This window comes from Panthera uncia (assembly GCF_023721935.1).
Source record: "Panthera uncia isolate 11264 chromosome B3 unlocalized genomic scaffold, Puncia_PCG_1.0 HiC_scaffold_1, whole genome shotgun sequence".
Lineage (NCBI taxonomy): Eukaryota > Metazoa > Chordata > Mammalia > Carnivora > Felidae > Panthera > Panthera uncia.
Window position 1 is genome coordinate 90037353 of NW_026057582.1, and position 13770 is coordinate 90051122.

The following is a 13770-nucleotide window of genomic DNA, read 5'->3' on the forward strand; positions in this document are numbered from 1 at the left end:
ACCCACAGGAAAGCCCAGTGCTGCTTCTGCACATGCTTACGGTAGCAAATTTCAAACAAGTCCTTACCACTGCCTGCTGATGTCATTCCTGGCCCACTGCTGCAGAGTGCCTGATATTCCGCTGCAATAAATTAACAGATAGTAAATGATTCCCTTGTTTGCAGAACAAGTCAATCTGCACTTGGCTTTGCACACATCATTTCCTGCTAAGTGAGTAGAACTGAAATAAAGTGGTACCGGAAAAGGAGGCATCTCCCAAGGGAGTCACTGGTACACCATGCTCCCATTTTAAAGGCTCCGCATCACTATGGAAAACAAGTTTTAAGGATATAGGCAAGTTACAGCAAGGCCTTGTGCAAAGTGCTTTCGGAAAAGGTGTTTTTCCTATAATTTGATTTTGTCCACCAGGGAACACTTCACACTTATAGTGAAATGTGCCTGTTAAAGTGTGGTTTCTTAACTGTTAATAAAACTTTCTCCCACCATCTTGGGAATAATTTTGTTTCTTAGTACAAACTTTTTTTTTTAAATACAATCAAGTTCTTAACATTTTCTCATTTCTCTCTTCAAATTCTCTAGTCTGCACTCACAAGGAAAACAAAGCCTCTACACTTGTATTTAAGTGTATTTTTAAAGTAAATATTCATCAGGATACTATATGATAAATCTATAGGCAAAGTACTGCATAATGTTAAAACTGAGATCTTACTAAGAAATTGAAGAATACAGAATATGTACCCAAATTTGTGATGGAATCAGATTTCTACTTAAAACTGATGCAATGTTTTACATATAATTCCAATAATATTCAGAGGAGCATGAGAGTGAACGATGAAAATGGAGACCTAACTGGAATCGTACTTTATCCAAGGAAAACAAACTGAAGTGTCCCCTTAGCTGCCCACAGTTTCTGGCAACACAGAGTCTCCAGGCCAAATGCAAATCATTTGTGGGCTGAAGTGGCACAAGAACTGGATATTAGGGAGGGGCCTTTTTACACAGGCCTAACAGCACCTCGCTGCTGATGCAAATAGCTCTTATACTTCCGCATGCTAGAAAATTCTATTCCTGATGACAGTGGATGCAAATGAACTACACAGATTTTAAAAACGAAGGTTGAATCCTTCAGAGCCTCTGCCTTCCTACAAATGTAAACTTGAGAAAAGTGGTGAAATCCCTTAATTTTTAAATCATGCTAAATGGGACCAAAAAAGGAACAACTGGGAAAGTGGCTGCCGTTGTGTGTTTGCAAGCCTGGGACTGAAAGCAAAAAGAAATGCATTGTCATTATCTTCTCATGTCAGCAATTAATTAAAACGCTTTTGAAATAACTGTAAGTAACAAAGTAGGAAAAACAATATCATGTCAGTTTTACAAAAAGCAGTTTTACAGTTAGTGCTAAATTAGCTGATGCTTGGCCTAAATAGAAGCAAATTCTTTTCATTGTTCTTTTCCATTTGGGGAGAATCTGGTACTTGCACTGTCCTCTGCAGTCAGTGAATTCAGGTCTACATCGGTTTGAATGCTGATGACAATGCTTGCTGTTGGGGGTCTTGGAAGCAAGCCCTTTCCCTCTTAGTTTCCTCTTCTATAAGTTTCCTCTTCTACAAATTGGAGATAAGGATACCGAAGCCACATGGCAGTTCTATGCATTTACTAGGAGAACATGTAAGGTGTTGAACACAGCTCCTGGCATGGCTCATGCATTTCATAAATGATAGGTGTTGCAGAGCTAACTCAGTGTTGTGCTATGGAGGCACTGGCATGGGGACGTATGAGAAAATTCCCAAACTTCCACTTCTCTGGGTTTAACTGACTGATCCCTGTGAGGAGTAAATATTCAGCAGTCAGTGAGAAATATTGTAAAATAGAGCCTTACTTGGCTTTCTTCCAGAGCACAAAGATGGACGTTAGATGTGATGAGGTTGGAGTTTCTCATTAAATTGACTAAAGAAGGAATCTTCTGAATATTTTCAGTACCTTTTAAAATCTCCCCTCTCTCTTGAAATGAGGGATACTGTCCATTTAGGTCCTTCATGATTTGGCATTTTCATCTACCAAAGATGTGGAGAAACCAAACTGAACGAAACCACTTCCACATGTGGACCTCTTCTGTGCAAGTGTGTTGAAATAGAAAACAGAAGCTAGCGGCGCTGGGCTTCAAGTTTAACTCATCTTAAGCTTTACTTCTTAAAGAAATCTGGTCTCTTTTAGTCATCTTTTTATAAGATTACTTCATTTTCCTAGGTATCATAAGAATTCTTTGGAGATGTACTTAGTCCAGAGGAAAATGTAAAAACAAAGAACTGTATGCACCAAGGGTCCTAGATTCTAAGTTTGGTTCTTCCACATATTGAAGACAGGAACAAATCACCTATACCCCTGTGCACCAGTTTTCATGATACTCGTCTATCTTGTAAATTCCAAATATGTAAGAAAAGTACTTTGAAAAGTTAAAGTAACATACAGCAAGCAGGGTAGTATTAATGATATACAACTATAAAGTTACAGGGATGTTTGTTAGATAGAATTATATTTTATGCTATATAATTGAAGTATTATTATTGTAGGCATGAATTGAACTAATTGCTAATCACATATAAAATGGTAATCTGTGATGTAATCGGCCAGAATAAAGCTTTATTTCTTAACTGGCCTTACCCATTTCTTTTAAAGTTTTCCAGTTAACATTCTCTAACTTCTCATATTTTAATTTCTTCTAACTCCCTAATTTCAAATATCACTTTCAAAATGGCAGATGTTTAAATATTGTGAGTTAATCTTTAATTGACTATATCCCTAATTTCAAATATCACTTTCAAATTGGCAGATGTTTAAATATTGTGAGTTAATCTTTAATTGACTATATATAGGTCAGAAATGAACTAACTGGATCTTAGATGTAAACCAACCAATCAAAGCTATTTGTTTTCAGTATTAGATCTACCTTTATTTTAGGACATTAAAAGTAAATGTCAAGCTACCTTAAAATTGTGTCCAAATGTTGACAGTTTATTGCTTTAGTTTCAATAAACTATTTTTGCCTTATAAATAAAAATAATTTACAACCGGAAAGGATCTTCTGGATTACCTAAAATAATTCATTTTGTAGATGAAGAAACTAAGAATCCATTTCGATATTATTCTATTTTACAATTCTGCATACTATTGCAAGCTATCTTAAATCCTTTCGAAAGTAGGTGAGAAAAATTCCTAAATAAATAAAAATCTACAAAGAACTAAACCCCCCAGTTAAGCAATTTGTCTGCCTGTGGATGGGGAGAATTCTGAGTCACCAACCAGTTTTCTTTTCATTATGCCGTGTCACTTCAAATTGAGAAAAATACTTTTTCCCTAGGGTTGAATAAAATCATTTAGGAAAGGCACACCTAAATCAACATGAGGGATTTGAACAAAATTCACACATGGCCTTTTGGAAAAAAGTTGGAAATATTCAGGTAATCTGAAAATTATTTACTTTTACACTCTGTAAAATTCTGCTTTTATAATAGTTCCTGCAAAATGCAAACATTATGAAACTACTTTAGAAAACAAGGCAAGCTGCATGAATTCCAAAGAGCCTGAGTATTATTAAGGTGGAGGGGTTGGGATGGGGGTTCCAAACGTGCTGCCTGTTCCCAATGACCATTAGGATTGGGTGAATAATGTGTGATCAGACCCTGAGTAGCCCTGTCAAGACCCCAGGAAGGTATGTGATGTATCTGGAGAGCATAACATAATCTCTCTCCGTGTTTGCCATAAATGCAAAGATTGCAGATGGTGGCAGAAGGCTGGGAGGATGGGGGCATCTCCATGACACCACATACCTGAATTCTGCGCAGGACACGGTTGGCAAGGTTCCCCAAATGCATACTCGGTGCTGGCACAGCAGCATTCAGATTTAGTAACGGCACCAAACAAGGGTTTGACACACTGGCCTCTCTTGTATCCACCGTAGCATGTGCTCCGCATGTGTGTGTCTAAACAGGAAGAGGCATCTGTCATCACACTATCGCTTCCAATAACCCCCCAGGTCAAAGTTGAAGCTGGCTTTATTTAGCCATTGTCCCTGTTCTAACGCACAGAAAATGCCTCTGTTCTTAGGTCTCAACAGAAAGAGACAAACCCACACAAACTGCATTCAGCTTCCAACCACTGGAAACCAGTTGTCAGACTCTTTCAGTTTTCTAGGGACTATCATGGTGTACCCAACTGTGAGACTCTTAAGTGCTGAGATTATATCTCATTCATTTCTGTCTTCCCTAGACCTGCACAGAGAAGGAGCTTAATACAGGTTAAGTTAATGATGGGTGACCAGTGACTCCCCTTATGATAAATAAGATCTTTATTAGAAGTGTGGTCTACCTCAAAATAAACATGCAATTATTGAATATTTGAATTAAATGTACTTTCAAAACGGAGGAACTTTATAGAAGGTTCATTATACAAATCTCTGGACATTGGCTTACTAAGTAGTGTCATCTTTACCAACAGGGAGGGAGGTTCCAGCTATGCCCAATTCTCTCCCAATTCAAAGGGTTTACTGACTGCCATTCTTAAAAATAATTTGGGTAAAATTCATATCTATTTCTCAATAAATTTCAAACTTTTTATAAAGCCGCACAAAAATATTACATAAATTTCCTGATTATCCATATCCTCCTTTGTATTCTATACTTCCCTTTGGACATTTAATTCTCTACCTGAAAATGTTCACTATGAGATAATGAGCATATATAGGCCAATTTCAAAGACCACTGTCAACAATGGAAGGTTGGAGAAAATTGAGGACATCTACATGATTAGAAAAGAAAAGGGGGAAGGAGAGGTGGGGATTCCCCTGGTTTTCATTTATGTCAGTTCATCTTTCTATCTCCTAAATTAATATCCAGCTTATGCAAGAAGAGAACTGATATTGTTGGTTTGTTCCCCCACAAGTATTAATTATGTCATATCTGTTACAGTAGAGTGCATTTGTCATTGGTGGGATTTATTGATCCACGGAGGGTGATCTCTACCATCCATCTAGTCATGGCATTATCTTACCAACACACACACGACCATCCAGACCCACGGCCAGTCCAGGAAAGCATTCACATCTGTAGGAGCCATCAGTATTGACGCAGCGTCCATTCATGCAGATGCCAGGTGTTTCACACTCATTAATGTCTGTGGTGGGGAAAAGCACTTATTAAAAATGGAGTGACATTTACATGAAACCACAACATGTCTACAATTCTTTTACAACACTTGAAAATGGGGAAGATAGAAAATTACATGCAGCACCAACAATAAAAGCTCAGTGAGATGCATTTCATTGCCCTTTGAAAGAACAGTAACAAAAATTGACACCGACTATGTGAGCTTTTTTTTTTTAACCACAGGAAAAGCCATTTCAACAATACTCTCCTGAGATTTTTTTAAATCCAAAATAAGAATCACAAAGGCAAAAACAGAATTGAAGAAAGGAGGAAAGTGAAGCTAAAAGACAAAGGTCCTGGTGGAATGTTTCACATGGCAGTTCTTCTAGGACTGTCAGAAATCTGGCTTGATAATGGACCTGGGCGGGAAGCTTCTCTGTTTAGCATCCAACACTCAGACTGGCGTCCATTCCAGTATCACTCACATCTTAGCACTCTGAGATGACTAGCAAGGCATTAAGAGATACAGAACTAAAACCCTGATGGAACACTATAGAAAAGAAACAGAAAAGGAATATAGAAGATTTTGGTGGCCATTTCTGGCCAACAATAGCACTAAGCCATTGGAGCTCAGCAGAGAAAAATCTTTCTAAGTATTACATATATTTTATAGTATCATATGTATATATTTAGGGAGGTATGGTAAAATACTTTATTGGGCACATACTAATAATACCAAAGATTTTTCCCCTTTAATATGGGGAAGGAGAAGTGGTACCAAAATTGTGTTTTGGAAAACATGTAACACGTAGAAGCAAGTCATTTTATAACAACTCCTTTTATAATATACAGCTAGTGTATGTAACTATTTCCTTTTTCTGACCTTAAAAAGGCAAATTGAGACTGAAACACCTCTACATTTTACTTAGCTTGTGTTATTTGGCACAAGATATATTCAGATGGTCCAAGATTCCGTGTACAGATTGTATTTTAAAACAGCAGTTATATTTAAATACATGAAATCGAATTGGTTCAGTTATTCAGGTCACCTTTTTGTTCAAGCTGAGATCTACAGTAAAACGGTGACAGCTATAGCCTGCAAAGTGACACAAAGGCTTTTTAATGAGGACAACAGATGTTACACGGACCGAGAGGGTCTGTGGCCCAAACTTTCAGAGAGTGATTGGGGAGGACATGCTGTTCATCAGATTAGTTAACTGTAGAGATTAAATTAGCATTGTTTATTCTAGATTTGGATAGTCATATCTTTGTGGCCTCAGAACTAAATACTCAGCTCTAAGAGAAAATCTTATCCAATGATGTCAAGAGAAAAGCTACAGAAAAGAAGAAATTCACCATACAAGAAATTTTTCTTTTTTCTTTATTCTAGTTTCTATTTCTAGTTTGAATATTCCAAATACTTTACTGGTTGCAAACATTTGCAAAACCTAGTTTCATCTATGAAGTCATAGTGTCTTCTGAAATAATTACATCAGCATTATCTATTGGCCATACCTCATACTGAGAAGTTGTGGCCGGGGTCACTGGCAGCCTATAGGCACTGAAAATACATTTTAGTGTGCTCTGTGGATTAGCAAAAGGAGTATGTGTTCTTGTAAAAGGTCTTCACACAAAGGGGCTTTCACATTTCCTTCTGTTATTTTGTTTGGAAGCCTAATTCCAAATATTCCAGCAACCATTCCCTTCCCCTTTCTTTTTCACTTGTACAGCACTTAATCTGCACAATTTGGCACTTTGTTGTATTCTGTTTTACATTGTAGAATATTTCTACGTGTTGGTCTTGTCTTCCAAACTATATGTTCCTCACAGCACAAGGCTCAAAAGTACAGAAACCTATTTCCCATTTCAAATTTTAAAAATTCAAATGTTTTCTCTTGCTATGAAGACAGATTTGCACAATATTAAGAACCACTGAGGTGAAGGTCATGGAGAATGTAGGTAAACAACCAAGGGATAGAAGCTCTTTTAAGCCTAGGGAAAATGCACATCTTGCCAACGACTTAATACAAGGCTTTCTTCCATAACACCTTTACCAAAGCTGTCTGTCTACCAGAGGAATCTGGAGAAGAGGCATCATAGGACTTTATCTGCTTTCTCAATCTTGAATAGCTTGACACTCAGCACTTCTCCACCTGAAACTATGAGCTGAAGGCTTTGAGTGCAGCATGTTCACAGATTTTCTGGATGTTTGGATATGAGGTTCCTTGAGAAGTATGGTTTCAATGCGGATCTTGGACCCAAGTGCAATGATCACTCATCCCTGACCATGTAAGGCAAGAGACACTAAGCACAAATTTATTTTGATGACTCTTCTTAGAACCTGAATTTTCAATAGTACAAATAAAAATCTTCATTTTTGTGGGGCACCTTAGTGGCTCAGTTCGTTGAGCATCCGACTTCGGCTCAAGTCATGATCTCGCAGTTTGTGAGTTTGAGCCCCACGTTGGACTCTGTGCTGACAGCTCAGAGCCTAGAGTCTGCTTCGGATTCTGTGTCTCCCTCTCTCTCTGACCTTCCCCCACTCACGCTCTGTCTCTGTCTCTCAAAAATGAATAAACGTTAAAAAAATACTTTAAAAAATCTTCATTTTTGTTTCCATACCTAGAGCAATGAGATTATTTCAAGAGCTACAGAGCTAAACAATGGCTCTTGGTTTTAGTTTATTTCTTCTGCTTAATTCTATTTCCCTTTATGCAGATGTGACTTGATAACACCTAAATAAGTCATCCATCAAAAACTTTTTGTTTCTTAAGATAATCTGAAAGAAACTATGGAGAAGAGATCAATGCAATAAGAGTATACATTATTGTGTTCAGGTGAAGTTGTGTAAGAGGTGGCAAATGACAGCCATCGAAAAACCTAATTACCATTTATTTCCCAACTCCAAGTTAGAAGAATAACTCAGCTTATTTACAAGGTGGCTCATATTTGTTGGTGGACCTACTGTTAATTCAGCTTCTCATTCATTTGCAGTGTAGCCTTTCAGGTTCCTTTGGAAGATCTCAAATACCCTTTCTGAAATAAGAACAGCCATCTTAAGCAAAAACTATAGCTCTCTGGATGGCTGGACTTAAGAAGGATGTCCACTTAGGTTTCTCAAGCCAGAGTTAGGAATACTTTAAATGGGAAGAATCAAGAAGGAAAAGTGGTACCTCTAAGCAATATAGAAAGGAAAAAAAGCAGGAGAAGGATATGATTTACAGCACAAACCTTTGCAATAACGCCCATCTGATGCCAGCTGAAACCCAGGTTTGCAAATACATTTAAAACTGCCATCTTCATTGATACACATTCCATTAAGGCACATGTTCCTTATGCTGCATTCATCCATATCTGAAAAAATACAGAGGATGCATTTTCTTATGACCAGAAGAGTAAGCTTACAGAAGCCAACCTGAGTCAATAGAATTCTTTTCCTTCACATTTCTTTTGTTTTTTGTTATTGTAGTCTAAGGCTAATTTTCTTTATGGCATACAAGAAGGGCCATGTAAAATACGTATTCTTAAGTTCTCAATTTTTGACATATTCATGAAAATTATAGGGCTAAATTTATTTTCTGACATACTATATATATACTGAATGTACACACATATACATGTACATAGATTTGAAATTCATATATAATAACATATATAAAACTTCATGAATGTATGTGTGTATATATATATGTACACACACATACATATATATATGAATTTGACTCAATGGAAGCTACCAGGACTTTTTTTAAAAAATATCAGTTTACAAACTGAAAAGTGTATTAACAATCTTATGGCTATATTTACTTCAGAGATACTAATTCTAATATATTGAAAAATAAAAACAAAAAGCAAAACTAAGAATGATGGAACTTGAAATGTATTTTGTTCACCTCCTGATTTCTTATAAAGCAGAAACCAGAAGACAGCTTAAAGTCTGAAGCAGTTTTAAATAGAGGTAGAAAAAAAAGGTATTTTTAAAATACAAGACTCAACTATGGAGTATAGCTATGTTAGTTAACCTTTAGGATTTGTTGATCATAAGGTTATTTCTTTAAATTAATCAAAATGTTATTTTATTTAATACTACAGCTGTCTTGGGGGGAGGTACTTGCTCTTCTAGACATGGTGTGTTTTCACTTACAGGCTGAAATAAGTCAGGCCAATGTAATTTATGATTTTTTTTTCTTTTTTTTAAACAGGATTCTATCCCAACCGAGAATTCTGGCATTAAGTCTTTGAGTTGAATCACTGAGATAATATTCTGCCAAAAATGTTTCTAAGAACAATTTTGAAATTCTTTTAATGTATGAATAGATTCTTGGGATCTTTCCCAAAGATGTTGGGAAAGACGATAAGAAGCATTCTTCATTTTTTGCTAAAGGTCTAAGTAGTGGAAACTCATCAATAATGTTCATATTTTCAATTCAAAAAAAAGTGGCAGGGGAAAAAGACAAAATGTTTGAAACAGCCCAATTCAAATGAGGTGATTAATTCAAGAGGCAATATAGCTGGTTTTCAGTAGTCAATGTTTCAAACAAATTTTACATTTTCAGGTTCTTAATAGTATTTTATTACTAGACAGACACTTCAAACACAAAGACTATAAATGACAAAAAATATATGGCCTATATGAACTATACTTCAATTAGAAAAAAGAAATATATGAGGTTAGGTGTGTCCTATTAAAAAAACCCATGTACGAATTCTGATTGTATAAAATTAGGAAGTAACGATTTATGCTATAGAAGTTTTATTATCACTAGGGATTGATCTCTCAAGGACAAGCTCTCCTTATATATTTGAAATGTTATTTGACTCACAGAAATGTAATTAAAAGTACGAATATTGTTGAAAATTATGCTTGTCTCCCCCATAACGATCTGTGAAATATATTTGCTGCTTTGACCTTTCACTCAATGTTTGGCTTGGTCTTGTTAGAGACTTCTGATTGGAACTGCAATGGAAAATGGGGATTCATATTATTACACCGCTCTTACTGTCATACTGGTATTACCTTCACAGTTCTTCCCATCGCGTGTAACGTGAAAGCCCGCATTACACACACAATGGAAACTGCCATCTGTGTTGATGCAACGTCCGTTATTACAGATACGGCCATTCTGCAAACATTCATCGATGTCTAAGATTAAAGTTAAAACAGAAGAAACAGCTTCACTTGGCGGACTCAAAATTATTTTATTTCTCCCTCCCTCCATTCCAAACCCATCTCCAAACTTGATATCCAATATTAAAATGATTAATTAGAGTTTGCAAGACGTGACAGAAAGACTGCCAACATAATAGCATTTGATCTAACTCTAAGTTCTAATTAGGCCCCTTAAATCTCAGTCGTATATACAAAATTTGTCTTCACCATTTTCCTAGCTACTTCAATGAGCCAGTATATATCATCATTTATATTAAACTTTGGCTGGCATCTTTCAACACATGCTCAAAAAGGCAGATCTCATAGCTACATCAGAACAATAAAACAAAAGTCCTATTAAAAAAAAAGTCATTCCATCTGAAAACCAGCAATCACATGACTGAAATGTTTACCTTTCTTATGGCAGTCCTGGTCCAAGTATAGTTTTCTTGTTTATATATTCTTAGTTTCTTTTATAACCTTATAAGCATTTATAGCAAATAAAATATGAGGGCACCTCTCCTTCTTTGTGTTGTGTTTCATATTACACCAAAGTAAACAACGGAGCTTGATATGCAAGTGTTAAAAAGGACAGTCACTCGAATAACCTATATCTGATCGCTTACTTAAAGATTAATGATTAACTCAAATTGGACAACACGGTACACTGGATTATCTGTTCCCCTCAGTTTCTAGGCTAGATACCTGGAGGAACACCAAGGAGGATGAATACACACTGCCTTGTCTCCAGAGCATATAATCTTTGCCAGGCTTATTCCCCAGAAGACAGATACCAGGGAACTGTGTAATAGAGGACTGGGGCCGAACTATCTGTGCAGAGTTGAGGTCACGTGTGCCTGCGCGTAAGCACCCTAAACATCCTCTGGACGACAAGAATGTGCATTCATGGCATATTGCTTACTCTGTCTACCCTGCGTCTGCACGCTGTCTTGTGGTTGACCCTCAGACGCACTTTCTTTCTGGGCAGATCCAGCCGTGGTTTCCACACGAGTCATTGGACTAGCTGAGGCAGTCTGGGCTTTTCTTCTGTCTGATCTTTGTGCCAACAACCTACGCTCTTTTTCTCTCTCATTTATTTCTTAATCCTTGCAAAAATCTGACTTGCTCCGCACTCCAAAAAATAGTAAAAGCCACATACTCTTGAGCAGAATTTTTTTAGGGTTCTATAATCTTTTGAAGCCCGAGGATAAAATAAACAGCATACAGAGTTCGGCATTTTCTCTCCTCACTATTATCAGAACACCACTGGGCTCCCCACTGCCTCACAAGATCAACTGAAAGCTTGCCATTAAAAGTTCTCTACCGTAGTTCCATCTCTTCCGCCCCCTTCTCTTCAGTCTGTCATGTACTTCTCCTCAGCTAAGTACACAGTCTTTCTGTTTTGTGGCAACTTGCATCTACCCCAAAATGTGAGTATGTCATCAACTTCTTATGTTTGAGATAAGCTTAGCACTAGGCTCTTGAGGAAGACAGTGTTTGAGGCTTTTAGGTAATCCTCAGTCTCTAGTAAATTAAGTCTCAGAGCGATAACACCACTCATCTACTCCAGCTGGCTTTTGCCCCAGCTGAGTGCTCTCAATAATCTTTTCTCTTTGCTTATTTCATAGTGCAGTCTTCTAGATATTGGTTTCAGTTTATTCTCTATATTGCAAAATGCCTAGTACACTGTACATGCTAATTATTTAGCATATTAAATATTCTGTTAAATATTCAAACTATCCTTATCTATATTCATTAAGTAGGCCATTAATAGAAATACTAGCAGGTGGACATGCTGTGCTCTGGTTTCTTCTGCTCTAAACTGCCATTTACAGGTAGTGTATTAAAATATACCAATGGCAAGAAATCTCTAAGCCTGAATCACAATCAAAGATCCTGAAACCAGTCACCGATAAAAATAAAAACTGTATGACTTCAACTCAGGTGAAGAGATTTTACTTAAAAAAAAAAAAAAGAAGACAAATAAAACTAACTCTTACTAATGGCTGGCAATTTTTTTTAAGTGATACAAACCTTCTGACCTTTCCTTGTATTTAATTTTAACACAGAATTCTCTTCCTTTTATCTGGCTTTAGTGACCAGTGAAATACCTCATTCAGTGCCAAATTTATAGAGACATAGATATTTGAGTTTCCTGAGGATTGAAAGAACATCTTACTTGTTTCTGTTGCAGAAACAGTATATCAGTCATCCAGTAAAAGGCATATAGGATGACATAATAAATTAACAAACCTGAAGGGAAAATTTTGTGAACAAACACTTATAGTAGTGCTTCCCAAACTTTAAAGTGCTTACGGATCACTGGGGGATCTTGTTAAAAATACTGATTCTGACTTAGTAGGTCTGAGGTCAGACCTGAGATTCTGTATTTCCAATCAGCTTCCAGGCAATGCTACTGCTGACCACATGAATAAGAAGCAAGAAGTCACAGACTCTTTCCTTATACTTTAGATCATTCCATTAAGAAATCAGTTACATACAATTTCACCTGAAACTTTCCTCAGTTTCTGTGTCAGCAAAGGACAACCCCATTCCCTAGCTCTCAGATTAAAAATTAAGAGGCAGTAGTGATGAGGCAAAAAAGTAGTGAAAATAAGATATGCCCACAGGAACAGATGCATCTTTTAAAATGGTTTGGATCTCCGCCAGATTTTATGACGCTATCCTTCTGAGTGACAATATCTGGAGTTGAGTGCAAAAGGCAACAAGCCTATTAGCCTCTCCTGGCCAGGGTTATTCAAACTCTGTTAAACTCCTTTGAAGCAAACCTTTTATTTAGCATATATGTCCCCTTAACTTTGCATGTTCCCAGCTAGGACCATACCTCGGCACTCTGTCCGGGTGAGTGTGCTCTGATAGCCAGGCCGGCACTGACAGGTATATGAGCCCTGGTTATTAATACACTCTCCACCAGCACAAGGGTTTTTCTCACATTCATCAACATCTGCAAAATACAGTATATTTCAGTAAGAAATTAGAGAGCAATAACTCGCAACTTTAAGACCATTTTATTGGTTTCCTTTACATGTTAAAACACTTTCCTTTTCAGAAATAAATAGCATAATGAAAAGGATCTTTTTTCTTTCTACTACAATGTATCATGTCACAAGCCACTTGAAAACCGGTTGAGCAGTTAAAGTGTATTATTTTCCTGTGTCATTTTTCAGAGGAAAATGCCAAACACGTAGCAATTCAACACTCCAAGCTAATAAACATTTTCTCTTCCTTGAGTTTGGCCTAAGGGAATTAAACAGACTAACATTTCAGAAATGGCTTCTAGGCAGAATTCTAGTATCTCCTGAAGCTCTATTTTTCAGTCAAAAGGGGGTCTCACCTTATCTAAGCATCTCTTGTTGAATTCCACTGAGAACGTTAGAACAAGACATGAAACACATCATTCAAAGAGTTATTCTCACCGACCAGAGTCCACCTCCCAACCCAGAGAGACTCCCACTAGTT

The 13770-nt window shown here is 36.9% G+C and overlaps 1 protein-coding gene across 2 annotated transcripts in view; it reads right to left on the minus strand.

Moving 5' to 3' along the window:
- FBN1 (fibrillin 1) overlaps positions 1–13770 on the minus strand; it is a 711751-nt gene that overhangs the window by 568779 nt on the left and 129202 nt on the right. For both annotated transcript variants that reach the window (XR_007453814.1, XM_049613586.1), the window contains exons 13-18: positions 13136–13255; positions 10159–10284; positions 8373–8495; positions 5047–5169; positions 3828–3980; positions 68–121 (exon numbers count right to left, since the gene is read on the minus strand). Coding sequence is in view for 1 of the 2 variants with exons in the window: in XM_049613586.1 (XP_049469543.1) it covers positions 68–121; positions 3828–3980; positions 5047–5169; positions 8373–8495; positions 10159–10284; positions 13136–13255 (699 nt within the window). In the remaining variant the exon portion in view is untranslated. The remainder of the gene's footprint in view (positions 1–67; positions 122–3827; positions 3981–5046; positions 5170–8372; positions 8496–10158; positions 10285–13135; positions 13256–13770) is intronic.